The sequence below is a fragment of the Heterodontus francisci genome, chromosome 27, assembly GCF_036365525.1.
Source record: "Heterodontus francisci isolate sHetFra1 chromosome 27, sHetFra1.hap1, whole genome shotgun sequence".
Taxonomy (NCBI): domain Eukaryota; kingdom Metazoa; phylum Chordata; class Chondrichthyes; order Heterodontiformes; family Heterodontidae; genus Heterodontus; species Heterodontus francisci.
The window spans coordinates 47,637,443-47,657,450 of record NC_090397.1 but is presented as its reverse complement, the minus strand read 5'-3'; the positions used below and the strand labels follow the sequence as shown (position 1 = coordinate 47,657,450).

Sequence of the window (20,008 nt, the reverse complement as noted above, 5' to 3'; positions counted from 1 at the left end):
CTCTACCTGTATAATCCCACCCAATCTCCTTTCTGCACAGAGGTCAGTTGTGGTCCAGCATATTCCAGTGTCTTCATGAATTCTTCTTTGATAAAGGGGCGGATCTGCGGTGGGTTCTGTCAGAAAAAAAAGCAGTAGAAATAATAGAATTTTCTTTCCACTGGGATGAGCATTTCTTTTCATACACGAGAACCTTCTGAACTCTTGGCAACGTATTATTACCTGTTCCCAAAGCACCACTACCTACTGTCACTCTATGGCAGCAGCTCAGTATTTACCACCCCAAGTTCCTCTGCCACAGAACCCTGAGCTTCTGACTTTCACCTCAATCCACCAACTGATGAACAACATGGAGCAGTTGCAAACCCTTGCACTAGCACTGCATGCATCAGTGCATCATGCAGCGGTGGCACGTCACTGCATGCATTGGTGCACAACTTGCTGCATCTTTTAACATTACATTAGGAACAGTGTGGCTGAGCACTTGGACAAATGTGAGCTGATCAGCGAGAGCCAGAACAGATTGTAAAGAGTAAATCACGTTTAACTCACCTGGCCAAATTTTTTGAGGAGGTAACTAACATGGTAGATAAGGGACTGTCTACGGACGTTCATAATATGGATTTTCCAAATGCATTTGATAAAGTTCCACATAAGAGACTGCTAACAATAGGGATGGGCAATAAATGCTGGTCTTGCCAGTGACACTCACATCCCAGGATCAAAAAAAAGGGCGCATGGATTTGGAGATAACCTTTTGGCTTGGATAGGGAATTGGTTAACAGGAGACAGAGAGTCAGGATAATGAGTACGTGCTCAAATTGGCAGGATCTGACTAGTGTCCCCCAGAGATATGTACTGGGGCCTCAGCTTTTCACTATGTTTATATACAACTCAGACAAAAGAACAGAGAGCCGTACATCCAAGTTTGTTAATGATGCTAAGTTGTACAGCAAATAGTATAGATGAGACCAAAAAGTTGCAAAGGGACATTGATAGATTAAGTGAGTGGGCAAAACTGTGGCAGATGGGTTCAAAGTGGGGAAGTGTGAGGTCATCCACTTTGGACCAAAGAAACATAGATCCGAATATTTTCTAAATGGCAGAAAGCTAGGAACTGTAGAGCATCAGAGAGATTTAGGGGTTAAAGTACATAAACCATTAAAAGCTGGTGGACAGATACAAAAAAAAATTATAAAGGCTCATGGGATGTTGGCCTTTATCTCAAGGGAGTTGGAATATAAAGGGGTGGAAGTTACGCTACAGCTGTACAAAGCTCTGGGTAGATCTTATATGGAGCACTGCATTCATTTCCAAGCACTGCACCTCAGGAAGGATACACTGGCCTTGGAGGGGATTCAGCACAGATTCACCACAATGATACCTGGGATAAAAGGGGTAAATTATGAGACAGGTTGCATAAAGTAGACTTGTATAACTGGAATATAGAAGATTAAGGGGTGATCTAATTGAGATGTTAAGGTGATTAAAGGATTTGATAGGATAGAGAGAGAGAGAAACGACTTCCTCTGGTGGGGGAGCTCAGAACAAAGGAGATTAACTTTAGAATTGGAGCTAGGCCATTCAGGGTTGATGTCAGGAAGCATTTCTTCAAAGTGTAGCAGAAACCTGGAACTCTCTCCCTAAAAGCTGTTGAATCTGGAGGTCAATGGAGAATTTCAAAATTGAGATTGTAGGTTTTGCTGGGCCAAGGTGGGTAGATGGAGTTAAAATACACATCAGCCATAATCTAATTGAATGGTGCAGCAGACTCAATGGGTTGAATGAATTCCTCCTGTTCCTATATAACAGTCTCCAAGGGCTGAATGGTCTCCTCATTCTCCTATGCATGAAGCGATAAATGATCTCCTCCTGTTTCTATATAACAGACTAGAGGGGCTGAATGGCTTCATCCTGCTCCAATGTATTAGGCTCAAGGGGTGAATGGACTCCTCCTGTTCCTATGGACAGGCTCGAAGGGCTGAATGGCCTCCTCCTGTTTCTGTGTACTATGCAGCATTAGACCAAGCTGATATGCAGCATATTTCAGGTGTTCTCTGTAAAGGCTCACAGATTTTTTATTTTTTTTAAAAAGAGATACAGGCCCTTCGGCCCACCGAGTCTGTGCCGACCAACAACCACCCATTTATACTAACCCTACACTAACCCCATATTCTCTACCACATCCCCACCATTCTCCTACCACCTACCTACACTAGGGGCAATTTACAATGGCCAATTTACCTATCAACCTGCAAGTCTTTTGGAGGTGGGAGGAAACCGGAGCACCCGGAGGAAACCCACACAGACACAGGGAGAACTTGCAAACTCCGCACAGGCAGTACCCAGAATCGAACCCGGGTCACTGGAGCTGTGAGGCTGCGGTGCTAACCACCGCGCCACTGTGCCGCCCATAGATAAAATTCTAATCTTTAAATTCCCCAACATCCTAAGAGTCACCATTGACTGGAAACTTAACTGGACCAGGCACATAAATACAGGTTAGAGGCTGGATATTCTGCGGTCTCACCTCCTGAGGCCACAAACCATCTACAAGGTACCAGTCAGGAGTGTGATGGAATACTCTCCAATTGTCTGGATGAATGCAGCTCCAACAACACTCAAGAAACTCACCACCATTCAGGACAAAGCAACCACTTGATAGGAACCCCACCCAACATCTTAAACCTTCACTCCCTCCAGCACTGGCGCACAGTGGCAGCAGTGTGTACCAGCTACAAGATGCACTGTAGCAACTCACCAAGTCCTCTTCAACAGCACCTGCCAAAGCCACGAGCCCTACTTGCTAGAAAAAACAAGGGCAGCAGGCACATGGAACACCATCACCTGCAACTTCCCCTCCGAGTCACTCATCATCCTCACTTGGAAATAGATCAATCGTCCTTTACTGTCGCTGGGTCAAAATCCTGGAACTCGCTACCTGACAGCACTGTGGGAACATTTTCAAACCACGGTTCAAGAAAGCAGCCCACCACCACAGTCTCCAGCACAATTAGGGATAAGCAATAAATGCAGGCCTCGTCTGTGAAGCCCACATCCCATGGAAGGAAAAACAAAGTTGATTGTTCCTTTATTTCAGCGATTTAATATTTGTGTTGCAGCTCAGTGTTTACAAGTTAATAAATGGAATTTGAACACCACAGGTTATCAGCAATATTCAGTTTTACCTTCCATGCAGTGATGGTTCTCTGAAGTGGCATCAAACTGGCAACATATCTCTCCTGAGGGGAAAGGAAAACAATTATGTACACAATATTCTTCTATTTCCTGCACGTAACTTAAAACCTCCTTCAGGAGCTCCCATCGGCTCAGCTGGTTTAGAACAGTGATAAACCAATAAACACTTCATAAAAGGTTCAGGAGGTGCTCTGGGCTGGGCTGGCTGGCACTCTTGGAGCTCTGGGAGCTATGACAGGAATCTGCATCTTCACCAGAGGGAAGGCAAAAAACTGGGAGTGGAAGGGTGGGGAATATTAGAGGTGGAATTATATAAACCTACATGCAATATTATAAACAACAGAAAATCTGGAAACTCAACAGCATCTGTGAACAGAGAAACAGAGTAACATTTCAGATCAGTGACCCTTCGTCATAGCCGAGATACTTAGAGATAGATGTAATAGCTTTTAAACAAGGCAGGGAAAGTTGGGGGTGGAGAGGGTGTGCAGGTAGGGAAGAATGAACAAAAGGGAAGGTCAGTGATAGGATGGAAGGCAGGCAACATCAAATGACACAAGGGGATGACAGTGCAGGACAAAAAGAAATGGTAATGGGGTAAGTAAAGAAACAAAAGATGTGTCGAAGAGGGGGTATAAATGCCTTCCACCACATCACAGATCATCCCTTTTGTTCTTTCCTTCCCTCCCCCCTTTCACTTGCTTAAACACTGTTACATCACTAAGCAATCCCAGTTCTGACGAAGGATCACCAACCGGAAACATTAGTTCTGTTTCTCTTCCTACAGATGCTGCTACACTTTTAGTATTTCCAGTATTTTCTGTTTTTATTTCAGATTTCCAGCATTCACAGTATTTGCTCTTGCATATTATTAAGCCAGCTCTCTGTTAGACTTTGCAACAGAATAGGGATGTTCAGAAAACGCAGTTAAAGACATTAATAAATCCACACAGACATTTTTATAGACTACTTTCTGTTTCTGTATATCCTAAAGTGGAACAAATTGCTCACCAGGGGAATAATGAAACTCTGGGTCAGCTCCAGTAAATGGCGACGAACAATGACACTCTGCACTTCTGATGGACGTTTTCTTTGAATACCCTGGAATTAATTCAAGGCAGATAAAGAATAGTAATAAAGTTATCAGTTTCTAGACATAAAATTCTTGTAAGTGAAAATGTTTAGCAAAAAATTTGGAATGCCTTGCAACTGTGAAGACTGCAGTTTGAAATGAAAATGTCTGATTTTTCCAATGATGAATTTCACAGTTCCTGCCAGAAGCATCAGTTTCTCCTTATTTATTTTATCTACACCCTTCATAACTTTAAACACATTATTACATTTCCCCTTGATCATTTTTGCACTCAGGATTAGCTTCTCTACTCTCTCCATACTGAATTCTCTCATCCTTTCTATCATTCTAGTAAATCACATCTGCAATCTCTCTAAGGCCTTTCTTTTATTCATTCATGGGATATGGGCATCACTGGCAAGGCTTGCATTTATTGCCCATCCCTAATTGCCCCTGAGAAAGTGGTGGTGAGCTGCCTTCTTGAACCATTGTAGTCTATGTCCATATACTTAATCCACTAATCTCTCCCCTTGACTTATTCCTAGGTCCCAGTTTACCACTGCCTATTCCTCCTCTGTGAAATGATATAAAGTGCTCATTTAGTAAGTCTGTCAATTACTCATAATTGATTAAAGTCTTGCTCCCAATATAGTGCATGGTTGCTCTAGCTGGAATTTTATTTATAAAGAGTGGCACATAGCAAAAGCAAGATGCAAAGAAATATATAGAGGCAAATTAGAAAAAACTCCATAAGTAACACTCACAATAAAGGGTGGCATTAGTTATACAAGAATAGACTAAGGCAAAGGTAATCTAAGCTGTGAAGATGAAGAGGGGCTTCTACCCTATGTTGAGGACTACATTCTAGATCAATATGGTTTTAGTCCAACAAGTAAAGAGGTAGTGTTGGATGGAGAGTTAGGAAGTGAAGTAGTACAATTAGGTATTATGAGGTTAGAAATACATCTAGAGAACTTCTGTGGTGATGGAATTTGTATGATATCGTTGCTCGAGTAGAGATTGCAGGAGAGGGAGTTACTGTCAAAGTAACCTTAAGTTAAATTGTACACATGGCACCAGTGGTGGAGGTATTGGCTATTCAGTCTAGTGGAAGGTGCATCAATCAAGCAAACCGATCTGTCCTGGATGGTGCTGACCTTATTAAGTGTTGAGGCTGCTGCATCCATCCAGGCGAATGGTGAGTATTCAATCACACTCCCAACTTGTGCTTGGTAAATGCTGGAGAAACTCTGAGGGGTTAGCTGAGCCACTTGTCACAGAGTACCTAGGCTTTGCTTGAACTTGTAGTCATGCTGTAGATATGGCTGATCATGTTCAAATTCTGGTCAGTGGTAATCCCCAAATGTTGATGGTGGGAGGCTTGGTGATGGTGATACCATTAAAGATCAAGTAGGGATAGCCAGGCTTTCTAGTGTCTGAAATAGTTATTACCTTCCACTTGTCAGCCCAAATATAGATGTTATCCAGGTCCTGGGCTGCTTTATCGGCAGATTGTGAATGGAGTTGAATGCTACAGAATGGTCAGTGACCAGCTCTTCTCCAAACCTTATAATGGAGGGAAGGTCATTGATGAAGCAGCTGAAGATGGTTGAGCCTAGAATGCTTCCTTGAGGGAATCCTGTAGTGATGTCCTTGGGCTGTGAACAACCACACCAACTTTCTTTTCTTTCAGTATGTGTCGAGCCACTGAAGGGTTTTCCTTTTGAGCCCTCCTTTTGCCTTCAGCTTTGCTAGGGATCCTTGGTGCTTTACCTGCTTGAACGCTGCCGTGATGTGAAGGACAGTTACTCTCCCCTCCTCTGGCATTTAGCTCGGGTCCACGTTGGGAGATAAGATAGTGGGCAAAAAAATGGGAAACTTTCAAACAGGAAATGATTAAGGTACAAACAAAACATATTTGCTTAATTATTAAATGGGGTGCAGCAAAAGCTAGATTTCCTTAGGTGAATAGAGCAAATAAAATGAAATCGAAGCTTAAAAAGCCACGAGCCAATTCTAAAGCTAATAATGTAACAAAATATAGGAAGCATAGAGGCAAAGCAAAGAAGCAGACTAGAAAGGCTAAGAAAGGGTATGCCAGGGATTTTCTAAACACATTAAACAAAAAGAATAGTTAAAATTACAGTAGGACCAAAGAAAAGGAAATTTTCATACGGATGTGAAGAAATGGCAGAGATACTAAATGTAAATTTTGCCCTAGTTTTCACAGAATGTCCTGAACAATGATGGATACTGATTTCACAATAGCTTTTAAAAGAAAATTACATGAATATCTAAAAAAAAAATCACAATTTAAAATGGTTTGGGGAAAAGGTAGTAGAATGATACGAAGTAGGCAACTCTTTCAAAGAATTGGCATAGGTACAATGAGCTAATGCTTTCCTTTTGTGTTGTACCTTATGATTCTATTATAGTGATAGGAACGCCATTGGCCTCAGCACCTTCTAGGTTAGGCAGGAAAGTGAAATAAATAAAAGAGTCACTGGAGTCTCAGATCTTATCAAAGGAATCCATGATACAAGCCAAGATCGTTGACCTGGTGTCTCACACATTAAAACATTATGATTTACCTTTAAAAGTCGTTTAATGAGTGCCTTGTCCTTGTGCAGAAAAGTTTTGTAAGACGTGTAGATACCTGCACAGAAAGAAGAGAAGATCTCTTTTAAATGTCTAAATGGGGAATCAATTAACAGGGCTCCTTGAATGACGAGGTAGATAGAAATTATGATGAAATTAAAAAAGAGGGTATGTGATGCATGTCAGATGAACCCTTCAAGTGAGAACCAGGCCATATACAATAAGTTGAGAGGGGAGGTGAAGAGGAAAATAAGACTGGCAAAGAGAGAATATGAGAATAGAATGGCAGTCAACATAAAAGGGAACCCAAAGATTTTCTACCGGTAAGTAAATAGTCAACATGTAGTAAGAGGTGGAATGGGGCCAATTAGGGACAAAGAGGGTAATATATGCTTACAGGTGCAGGGCAAGGCTAATATACTGAATGAGTACCTTGTATAAGGAAATGGAATCTGACAAAATATCAGTAGAAGCGGAGAGAATAAAGGCAATGGATAGGATAAATATTGAGAGCAGGGAGGTATGAAAAAGGCTGGCTATGCTTAGGGTAGATAAGTCACCTAGTCCAGATGGCTTGCATCCCAGGTTGCTAAAGGAAGTGGGGATGGAGATAGCAGAAGGGTTTACCATAATCTTCCAATCTTCCCTGGATACGGGAGAGGTGCCAGAGGATTGCAGAGTGACAAATGTGACACCTCCATTGAAGTAAGGGTGCAAGGACAGTCCTAGCAACTACAGGCTAGTTAATTTAATATCAGTGGTGGGTAAGGATTTAGAAACAATAATCAGGGAAAATATCAACAGACACTTCGAGAGGTTCGAATTAATTAAGGATAGCCAGCACTGATGTAAAAGGCAGATCATGCTCGACTAATCTAATTGAATTTTTTGATGAAATAACAGAGAAGATTGATGAAGGGAATGCAGTGGATATTGTTTAAATGGATTTTAAGAAAGCATTTGATAAGGTACCACATAAAAAGCTGGTTAACAAAATTGAGGCACATGGAATAGCAGGGTCAGTGTCCATTGGATACAAAAATTGGCTTCAGGATAGAAATCAGCGAGTCATAGCTTTTCAGACTGGAGGATGGTAGACAGTGGTGTTCCCAGGATCAGTGCTGGGAACACAGATTTTTTTTTGCTATATAAAAATGACATGGATCTTGGAATACAGAGTAGAATCTCAAAATTTGCCAATGACACCAAACTTGGAGGTGTGGCAAACAGTGAGGATGATATGCAACAGGACATGGATAGGCTAGCAGAATGGGCACACAGGTGACAGACGGAATTTAATATTGACAAATGTGAAGTGATGCATTTTGGCAGAAGGAATAGGGAGTGGCCATATATACTTACTGGTACAGTTCTAAAGGGTGTGCAGGAACAGAGGGAACTCGGCGTGCCTATGCATCGATCTTTGAAAGTGGCAGGACGTGTTGAGAGAGTGGTTCATAAAGCATACGGGATTTTGGCCTTCATAAATAGAGGCATTGAGTACAAAAGAAATTATGCTGAACCTTAATAAAGCTCTGGTTAGGCCTCAAATGGAGTATTGAGTCCAGTTCTGGTCACTGCACTTCAGGAAGGATGTGAGCGTCCTTGAGAGGGTGCAGAAGAGATTTACCAGAATGTTCCAGGGATGGAGGATTTTAGTTACAAGGTTGGGTTGGCAAAGTTGGGTTTATTCTCCTTAGAGCAAAGGAGATTGAAGGAAGATTTAATAAAAGTGTACAAGATTATGACAGGCTTAGATAAGTTAGACAAGGAAAAACTATTCCCATTAACTAATGGTGCAAGGACTAGGACGCAGATTGAAAGTTTTGGGCAAGAGATGCAGGGGGAATATGAGGAAGAACTTTTTTTACGTAATGGGTGGTATTGACCTGGAACTGGCTGCCCACAAGAGTGGTGGAAGCAGAGATAATCAAAGACTTCAAGAGGAGGTTGGATGGCTACTTAGACTTTCCAGCTACGGGGATCGAGCAGGGGTGTTTGACTGACTGGATAGCTCCATGGAGAGCCAGCATGAATTCGATGGACCAAATGGTCTCCTTCTGCGCCATAAATGACTCCATGACTCCATTCATTTTCTTTGAGAAGAATACACATAACTAAAAATCTTTCATTCGTGTTCACCTGGTATGTGCACAATTTGACTCCCTTTTGTTGCGTTTTGTAATCTTTTCATGTCAACATTTTCCCAATGTACATTCTTATGTCCACCTTTGTGATGGGTTTTGTCCACATTAGGTCTTCACTATGCTAGTGTCACCTGCCCACCAGGTTACCACAAATCACAAAAGATAACTTTATATTTTCATAGGGGACAGTTATGTTACTGAACTAGTAATCCAGAAGCCCTGATTAATGAGCTAGAGACATTAGTTCAAAACCCACTATGGCAGCTGGGGAAGTTAAATTCAATTAATTAAATAAATCTGGAATAAACAACTAGTAGTGGTACTGGTGACCATGTAAGCTACCAAATCTTCATGAAATCCCACCTGAATCACTAATGTTCTTTAGGGAAGGAGATCTGCCAATCTCACCTGGTCCAGCCTATATGTGACTCCAGACCCTCTGAAATGGCCCAGCAAGCTACGCAGTTGTATTCAAGTAGGCAGCTTACCATCACCTTCACAAAGGCAATAATGGATAGGCAATTGATGCTGGTCTTGCCAATGATGCCCACATCCCATGAATTAATCATGTATTGTTTCCTCTGTAACTGAAATCTCTAACGTTCAAAATAAAGGTTTAATCAAAACACTTTCCTCGGAATAATATGATCACATTTATCTATTGTATTGCCATTTATCTCTTTTAATGGCTTCGATAAAATTTTTACTTGAAGTTTTCAGCCTCTCCTGAATGCCAAACTTATTGGATAGCCCTTTCAAAGAGCCAGCACAATGGGCTGAATGACTATGATTCCATAAACACCATGGGATGCCTGCTAATAATATAGTAAAAAAACTTATGCCCATGTACCCTTTTATCCTCAAAACATGATCTTCTCTGGTCACATACTTCGGGCTGGATTTTGTCGCGTCAGCAGGGCTCCTAGTGCCAGCCTGAAAAGGTGAAAGGATCCCACCTCAGCCTCTTGGAGTCCTCCGCAGTGCGATTTAATGGTACTCAGGCACTTACATGCCCAGCACCAGGATCCCGGTACCTTTAAAGATAGGGATCCCACCTCCAAGAACTGCCAACCAATCAGAAGGCCGGCAGCTCAGTAGTATTGGCAGCGCCACCAGGAGCGGTGACCACTGTTGGTACTACAAGAGGCTTTGGACCCAGACCCAGTGCTGGAGACCCGAAACCAAGGTGAATGAGATGAGGTCAATGGGGCCAGATCGGCAGGCCCCGGTGAGGGAGGGATGGGGGAGGGAGCGTTTAGTGCAGGGGGAAGGGGTTCACATAGGTGGTGTTTCCCAGATAGGGCCCTCCTGTGGGTCACAGATTGCCCACAGAGGAGGGCCCCCTCCAAGCATGCAGGAAAATCACCTCGTTGTACTGGGCGACCTCCCCATGTGGTGGAGGTCCCCCGCCCCACCCCTGCCACTGGTTAAATCCCAGTGGGAGAAGGAAGAGGCCCTTAAGTGGCTGGTAATAGGCCTCTGGGTGGAATGGCCATTGTTGGCCTATCCCGCTCCTGATTAAATTCTGGTGCAACAGGACCAGGAAAGGCCCTCCGCACCCCCCACGCCTCCTGTCACAATTCTATGGCAACGCCCACCTCCGAACCAGCCTCCAGGGGGCCCATTAAATTCAGTCCTTCTTTTGTCAACTTTCTCTGAATAATACTGAAGTGTTCTATAAAAATAAGGACATAACATATGACTATGGGCGGTGCAGTGGCTAGCACCGCAGCCTCACAGCTCCAGTGACCCGGGTTCGGTACTGGGTACTGCCCGTGCGGAGTTTGCAAGTTCTCCCCGTGACTGCATAGGTTTCCTCCAGGTGCTCCGGATTCCTCCCACATGCCAAAGACTTGCGGGTTGATAGGTAAATTGGCCATTGTAAAAAAAAAAATTGCCCCTAGTGTATGCGGTAGGAGAATTGAGGGAAGGTGGGGATGTGAGAGGGAAAATGGGATTAATGTAGGATTAGTATAAATGGGTGGTTGATGGTCGGCGCAGACTCATTGGGCCGAAGGGCCTGTTTCGGTGCTGTATGACTCTGTGACTATGACTATTACATCTGTGCACCCTGCTCCAAGTACCCCTACACTCTAACCATATTTCGCTTTAAGACTAGATTTAATGTTGACTGTGTGCAATTCCATAGCAGTTCAACTAATATGTTACAAATCTTACATCTTTATACACTTCATGTCCATATGTTTGTCACAAGTGTGTCATTAATTCCCATATCCATGTATAAATAGAAATTGCCTATGTAAACTTGTCATGCTGTAATTAAAGGCAGAGCTGCAGAGCTCAGTCTAGCATCTCCCAGCTCCTGAGCACATACCGCACAGCAAGTTGAATGTTCCAATCAGTTCTACTTTCCAAACTGCTGAAAGTTTTGCTTTTTAACTATAATATTAAATCATAATACTACAGACAATTTTGGCCAGAATCATGCCTTTCAAATAGAGACTGAATTAGATCTGTGCATTCTGATCCAGTTATTGCCCCAATCTGGAAATCTGTTCCACCTAAAGACTACACCTGGTCTTATTCCCTGTGCACACCACAGAAGATTGACATTTTGTAAAGTCACTGTACAGTTTGTCACACTGCATGTACTGTTTATACATTGACAAGTTTATGGTTGTTGATATTACATGTACACACTGGGAACCACACACTGCTTACAAGTTGGGATATGTTGAGTCCCCATGATTTGGCCAAGTGAGGGTGATAGGAAAGGTCCAGTCTACCTTTGTGAGGTACCAAAAGGGGTCCCAGTCTGATCCGTCAGATGTTTTGGGGTTCATGGTGGGTGCAGAATTGTGTAACAAGTCAGCAAAGGGCTCCAGCGATCCTGATAGATCTCGAGTTTCAGGGACCGTCTGAACAACAACTTTGATTTATATAGCACCTTTAACATAGTAAAACATCCCAAGGCACTTCATGAGAGTTTTATACAACAAAATATTTGACACCAAGCCACATAAGGAAGTACTGGAACAGGTAACGAAAAGCTTAGTCAAAAAGGTAGATGTTAAAGAGCATCTTAAAGAAGGAGTGGGAGATAAAGAGGCAGAGAGGCTTTGGGAGAGAATTCCAGAGTTTAGGACCTATGCAGCTGAAGGCACAGTTGCCAACAGTGGAGTGATTAAAATTGGGGATATGCAAGAGGCCAGAATTGGAGAAGCGCAGAGATCTCAAGAGTTGTTGGGCTGCAGGAGGTTACAGAGATGCAGAAGAGCGAGGTCATGGAGGGATTTGAAAACAAGGATGAGAATTTTAAAATCGAGGCAATGCTGGACCAGGAGCCAATGTCGGCCAGCGAGCACAAGGGTTGAGTGAATAGGACTTGGTGAGAGTTAGGATACAGGCAGCAGAGGTTTGGATGAGCACAAGTTTACAAAGTTTTTTTCCAAAAAAAAGTTTCTTTATTTATTCACAGAATGTGGGTGTCTCTGGCAAGGTCAGCATTTATTGCCATCCTTAGTCGCTCTTGAGAAGGTCATGAGCTACCTTCTTGAACTGGTGCAGTCCGTATTGTGAAGGTACTCCCACCGTGCTGTTAGGTATGGAGTTTTAGGATTCTGATCCAGGGGCGATGAAGGAGCAGTGATATATTTCAAAGTCAGGATGCTGTGTGACTTGGAGGTGAATTGGGGGTGGGAGGTGGTGTTCCAATGTGCCTATTTCTTTGGCCTTTATAGCCACTCCAGGCGCTGCTTCACAAACCACTGACCACCTCCAGGCGCGTATCCATTGTCTCTCGAGATAAGGAGGCCCAAAAGAATTTCTTAGTAAGAGAGGTTTCTGAGTACAAAGTCAAAGTTAGTTATATGGAATAAACAGGCACTGCAGAGAGAAGACAGACTACAATGGCAGACTGAGATTCGATGTCCAATGTCCTGGAAACAAGCCAGAGAGAGAAGACAACCAATTCTATTGCATTGACTCAGAAGGACAAGGTTGTATAAGCTCCTGGAATTGCTGCTAAGCTGTGTGATTATCAACAATAAGTTAAACTAACTGGACTTTAATGTATCCAATAGACATACTACTCAAAATTGTTAACTTGTCAGCTGTACAAGGATTCTAGTCTAAACTAACCTTGCTAACCATGTCAAATTTTGGATATTGAATAATCTTATCAATTTATCAGTAAAGCCCAGCAATACTGAGCTACTGTAATGTGCCTTTGTAACTTCAGACATTAATTCCATCAATTAATATCTAATTGGGCAAATAATTGGCAAATGAAGTTCAACACAGATAAATGTGATGTGGTACATTTTGGTAGGAAGAATCAGGAGGTCACTTATTACTTGGAAGGTTCGAGTCTAGGTGGGTTAGAGGAACAAAGGGATCTGAGAGTACAAATACACCAATCATTAAAAGTTGTGCCACAGGTAAGCAAGGCCATAAAAAAGCAAATCAAGCACTAGGCTTTATTTCTGGAGGGACAGAATTGAAAAGTAGGGAAATTATGCTAAACCTGTATCAAGCCTTGGTTAGACCACACAAAAGTACTGTGTGCAGCTCTGGTCGTCATATTATAAAAAGGATATAGAGGCACTAGAGGGGATGCAGAGAAGATTTACGAGGATGATACCAGAAATGTGTGGGTAGACATATCAGGAAAGGATGAACAGGCCAGGGTCTCTTTTCTCTTGAAAAAAGGCTGAGGCGTGACCTAATCGAGGTCTTTAAAATTATGAACAGTTTTGATTGAAATAAAAACAAGAAATGCTGGAACCACTCAGCAGGTCTGGCAGCATCTGTGGAAAGAGAAGCAGAGTTAACGTTTCGGGTCAGTGACCCTTCTTCGGAACTGACAAATATTAGAAATGTCACAGGTTATAAGCAAGTAACGTGGGGGTGGGGCAAGAGATAACAAAGGAGAAGGTGTAGATTGAACAAGGCCACATAGCTGACCAAAAGGTCATGGAGCAAAGGCAAACAATAATGTTAATAAAGGTTTTGATGAGTGGATAGAAAGAGAATGTTTCCATTTATGAGGAAAAGCATAACTAGAGGCCATCAATAGAAGATTGTCACCAAGAAATCTAATAGGGAATTCAGAAGAAACTTCTTTAGCTAAAGAGTGGTGAGAATGTGGAACTTGCTAACACAGAGTGCAGTTGAAGTGAATAGCATAGATGCATTTAAGGGGAAGCTAAACAACCGTATGAGAGAGAAGGGAATAGAGGGTTATGATGATAGATTTAAATGAGGAAGGTTGGCAGGAGGCTCAAGTGGATAATGCCTGCATGGAATGGTTGGACTGAATGGCCTGTCACTCTGCCATATATCCTGTATGATTACTGTTCAATATAACGATACAACTAATTGTATTACAACAATGTACTAATAAAGAAATGTTAGTTCACGATTTCATGGCCTAATGTCATCTATGATAATACTGGTAACAAACATAGAATTATACAGGACAGATGATGACCATTTGGCCCACTGTGCCTATGCCAGCTCTTTGAAACAGCTATCCAATTCGTCCCACTCCCCTGCTGTTTTCCCATTAGCCTTTTAACATTTTCCCTTTTAAATATTTATCCAGTTCAAAGTTAAAATTGAATCTCCTTCCACCACTCTTTCAAGCAGTGCATTCCAAATCACATCAACTCGCTGCATTTTTTCCCCTTACGTTGCCTCTGGTTCTTTTGCCAATTACCTTAAACGTGTCTCCTCTGATTAGCAACCCTTGCGCCACTGGAAATAGTTTCTCATTATTTACTCTATCAAAACTCTTCATGGTTTTGAACACCTCTGTTAAATCTCCCTTTGACCTTCTCTGTTTCAAGGAGACGAACCCCATCTTCTCTAGTCTCTCCACATAACTGAAGTCTTTCATCCCTGGTACCATTCCAATAAATCTCCTCTGCACCCTATCTCAGGTTTTGACATCTTTCCTAAAGTGCAGTGCCCAGAATTAAACACAATACTCCAGCTGAGCTCGACCAGGTGTTTTATAAAGCTTTAGCATAATTTCCTTGCTTTCGTACTCCATGCCTCTATAAAGCCAAGGAACCCATGTATCTTTTTAATGGCCTTCTCAACATGTTCTGCCACTGTGAAAACCTTGCCTTTGTATACCTCCCACATCTCTCTGTTCCTGCACACCTTTTAAAATTGAACCATTTAACCTATATAGTCTCCCACTGAATCCCCCACCATCAACATCCTGGGGCTACTAACAAGAAACTGAACTGGAGCAGCCAAATAAATACCATGGCTACAAGGGCAAGTCGGAGACTGGGAATTCTGGAATGAGTAACCCACCTACTGACTCCCCAAAGCCTGTCCACCATCTAAAAGGCAAAAGTCAGGAGTGTGATGGAAAACTCTCCACTTGCCTGGATGAGTGCAGCTTCAAAAACCCTTGAAGTTCAACACATTCCGGGGCAAAGCAGCATGCTTGATCAGCACTGTGATATCAAGAAACAGCTGAAGGCAATGGATACAGCAAAGGCTATGGGCTCTAACAACATCCCAGCTGTAGTACTGAAAACTCATGCTCCAGAACTAGCTGCGACCTTAGTCAAGCTGTTCCAGTACAGCTACAAAACAGGCATCTGCCCAACAATGTGAAAAATTGCCTGGGTATGTCCTGTCCACAATGCAGGACAATTACTGCCCTATCAGTCTACTCTCAATCATCAACATAGTGATGGAAGGTATTGTCAATAGTGCTAACAAGTAGCACTGACTCAGCAATAACCTGCTCACTGATGTTCAGTTTGGTTTCTGCCAGAGCCACTCAGCTCCGGGCCTCATTACTGTCTTGGTCCAAACATGAAAAAAAAGAACGGAATTCCATGGTGAGGTGAGACATCCAGGCAGCATTTGACTGAGTGTGGCATCAAGGAGCCTAGCGAAATTGAAGTCAATAAGAATCAGGGGAAAAACAAAGGCAGATGGTTGTGGTTGTTGGAAAGCAATCATCTCAGCCCAGGACACTGCTGCGGAGTTCCTCAGAGTAGTGTCCTAGGCCCAACCATCTCCAGCTGCTTCATCAATGACTTTCCCTCCAACATAAGAGCAGAAGTGGGGAATTTTGCCGACTATTGCGCAGTGCTTAGTACCATTTGCAAATCCTCAGATACTGAAGCAGTCCGTTCCCACTTGCAGCATGACCTGGACAACATCCAGGCTTAGGCTGATAAGTGGCAAGTACCATACGTGCCACACAAGTACCAGGCAATGACCATATCAAACAAGAGAGAATCTAATCATCTCCCCTTGACATTCAATAATATTACCATCACTGAATACCCCAGCATCAGCATCCTGGGCATTATTATTGACCAGAAACTGAACTGGACCAGACATATAAATACTGTAGGTACAAGAGCAGGTCAAAGGCTGGGAATTATGCAGTGAGTAACTCACCTCCTGACTCCCTAAAGTCTGTCCACCATCTACAAGGCACAAGTCAGGTGTGTGATGGAATGCTCTCCACTTGCCTGGATGGGCGCAGCTCCAACAACACTCAAGAAGTTCAACACAATCCAAGACAAAGCAGCATGCTTGATCAGCACGCCATCCAGCACTTTAAACATTCATTCCCTCCATCACTGGTGCACAGTGGCAACAGTTTGTACCATCTACAAGATGCATTGCAGTAACTTGTCAAGGCTCCTTCAACAGCACCTTCCAAACCTGTGACCTCTACCACCTACAAGAACTAGGGCAGCAGATGCATGGGAACACATGCATGGGAACACCACCACCTGCAGGTTCCCCTCCAAGACACATACCATCCTGACTTGGAACTATATTGCTGTTCCTTTGCTTGGTCAAAATCCTGGAACTCCCTCCCTAACAGCATTGCAGGTGTACCTACACAACATAACTGCAGCGGTTCAAGAAGGTGGCTCACCACTACCTTCTCATGGGCAATTAGGGATGGGCAATAAATGTTGTCCTTGCCAGTGATGCTCACATACCAAGAACGAATTTTTAAAAAATGCAACCCCTCCATCTGAAGTCCTCCCTCCTGAACCGTTTTTGCAGCCACCCATTAACATGCGTTATCATATTGTTCGTATACTCATCAACATGTGGCACTTGGAGTAACCCATAAATTATTGCTTTTGAGGACCTACTCTTCAACTTTGTCCCTAACTCCTGAAACGCTGACGATATGATCTCAATCCTTTTCCTACCTATGTCATTAGTTCCAATACAGGCCATGACTTCTGGCTCTGCCCCTTAGCACTCCACCCCCCAACCAAATGTTCTGCACCCGTTCAGTGATGTCCTTTACCCTGGCACCAGGGAAGCAATACATCATGCAGGACTCACATCGGCAATTGCAGAAATGCCTTTCACACTGACCACTGAATCCCTTTAACCACTGCATTTGTACATTTCGCTGTTCCCCCACTGTGCATTAATTTGCCCCATGATGCTGTGGATGTGTTCTTGTCTGCTCTCCCTCAAGGTGCCATCACCAGTATTCAGCACTGAAAACTTATTTGAGAGTACCACACTCCTTGAAGATCCCTGCACTGCCTGACCTTTCTGGTGGCCGCCCACCTCCTATCCTTCTGAACACAATGTAGCTACAGACTGACCACCTCCTTGAACATGCGCTCCAGGAAATGCTCATCCTCCCATACACCCTGCAGCGACTTTAGCTGCTCCTCAAGCTCAGAAATCAAATTTGAGTTCAAGTTTCCTACACATGTGATTATTCAGGACAAATAAAGCACCTGGAATTCCCACATGGCACAGGAATTGCAGGCAACAGACTGTGTCTTCATTTTGTTTAAAAGTTGATCGACTTATATGTTTTTAGTTTATTTATTTATTTAGAGATACAGCACTGAAACAGGCCCTTCGCCCACCGAGTCTGTGCCGACCATCAACCACCCATTCATACTAATCCCATATTCCCCTACCACCTACCAATACTAGGGGCAATTTATAATGGTTAATTTACCTATCAATCTGCAAGTCTTTGGCAGTGGGAGGAAACCAGAGCACCCGGCGAAAACCCACGCGGTCACAGGGAGAACTTGCAAACTCCGCACAGGCAGTACCCAGAATTGAACCCGGGTCGCTGGAGCTGTGAGGCTGCACTCCTAACCACTGTATCCCCTTATCCTATTTATGATTTCATTATTTACATATACTAGATTTTTATTCATGGAATTTGGATCCCTTTAATGTTGATATCCTCCACTTAGCTAATTTGAATTTTAACCCCTTAGTTCTAATTAATGACTGATTATTTACTTATTTGCTGTTGCCCCTTGGTTTAAATTACTTTGCAGCTCCTTCCCCCTCTGCATCGAATTCCTGGTCTCATCAAATTCCTGTTGGCACTCTGTTTAGCAGATTCACCCAACCCTCACCAAGCTCTGTGCTGAAAGCTCTCTTAAACAGGTTAACTTAGAATCACAGAATGGTTATAGCCCAGAAGGAAGTCTTTAAGCCATTGTGTCCATGCTGGCTCTCTGTAAGAGCAAATTGGCTAGTCTCACTCCCGAGCCCTGCAAATTTCTTCTCTTTAGGTGCTTATCCAATTCTCTTTTGAAAGCCATGGTTGGAATCTGTCTCCAACTCACTCAGGAAATGTGTTCCAGATCCTGACCACTCGCTGCGTAAAAAAGTATTTCCTCATGTTGCCATTGGTTCTTTTGCCATTCACCTTATATCAGTGTCCTCTGTTTCTCTAACCTTCCGCCAATGGAAGCAGTTTCTAACTACCTTATTCAGTCAGTAGTTTATGTGTATTCTGATAAAAATTTGGTAGTTTAACCGCTAATGTAAATAAACCAGTTGATGTAAGCTGGCTCAAGCAAGATAAATTTAGGCATCTAATACTTCCCTAGACAGGGCACTGTTAATTTCTTTGAAACAGTAAGAATGCTATCAACTGAGCCAAGCCTGACAATCAAAAAAGGTGGTGTTCACGTGACCATGTGAGACAATGAAAATAATTGAGGTCATCTGCCCATACCATGGAGCAAGTGCTTGCCAAAGGAGATTAAATGAAGTGTAGTTCAAATAGGATTGCATAGTCAGGCAAACAAATATGCGCTTTATAGCCAAAACCTCGCAGGTGATAGGGTATGGGTACATAAAGAAACAGGTGCACATGATTTTGGGGAAAGTAGAAGGAACAACCACAAGTGGGTAGTCTATGTTGGAATTAAGAAGAAATAGAACTACAGTCCTGCTAAAAGTACCCAGGCTTACAGACCTGCCCTTCAAAATGTGCCACATTCCAAAAACTTGTAGATTCCAATCTGACTGGGACCAATGATTGCATCATTGCACACATTGTTGAGATAGCCATTTTTAGTCAGATCTGGGAAGGACATTTCATTCATATCACTACTCAGTTGTACAAAGCATGGTTGATGATCAAGGCTAAAATATACAATAATGGTATGGGTCAAGTTTTAAACTTGCATCGGGACCTGATCAACTGAAGGTAGATGCCATCATGTATTTCATCTGCCATATGGCCAAGTGTTCCTTGGTTATCCGGCAACAAAGCCTTGCCCACTAACTAACTTAAGTGAAGCACAGTCAAGTGATCTGATCAGCCCAGGCAGAAAGTGCTTTTGAAAGGTTGAAAAATACCCAGGATAAGCCATGCAATCGCTTCTCTCAACAATGCTCAAACTTCATCTTCCATATCTATGCATTAGACAGAGTATCAGTGCTGTTTGAAATGAAGTAAATCAACCTGTGGAGGGACAAGAATTATTTACCTAAATTACAGGCTACCGCCACAGAGATGACTTATTCTAAAACTGAAAATAAATGTTTAAGTATGTCTGATGCTGCAGAGGCTACAGCCCTACTTACATGGAATTGTATTTATGATGTATTCTGAGCACAATCCCATAATGTGGTTACAGTTGACTTGTGACAAAATGCACATCTGTTGCAATGGAGCATCACCCTGGAAGGATACAACACTGTTATCCAACATTGCAGTGGTGCTGACACGCTGTCACTTCAGGAG

The 20,008-nt window shown here is 42.8% G+C and overlaps 1 protein-coding gene across 4 annotated transcripts in view; it reads right to left on the bottom strand.

The window, feature by feature from the left end:
• The window catches only part of dennd6b (DENN/MADD domain containing 6B), a 131,080-nt gene that overhangs the window by 23,609 nt on the left and 87,463 nt on the right, over window positions 1-20,008 (bottom strand). For 3 of the 4 annotated variants that reach the window (XM_068059294.1, XM_068059295.1, XM_068059296.1), the window contains 4 exons: window positions 6,862-6,926; window positions 4,210-4,299; window positions 3,189-3,242; window positions 7-116 (listed from right to left, as the gene is read on the bottom strand). In XM_068059294.1, the coding sequence (XP_067915395.1) occupies window positions 7-116; window positions 3,189-3,242; window positions 4,210-4,299; window positions 6,862-6,926 (319 nt within the window). The remainder of the gene's footprint in view (window positions 1-6; window positions 117-3,188; window positions 3,243-4,209; window positions 4,300-6,861; window positions 6,927-20,008) is intronic. The other variant, XM_068059297.1, reaches the window with a different exon arrangement.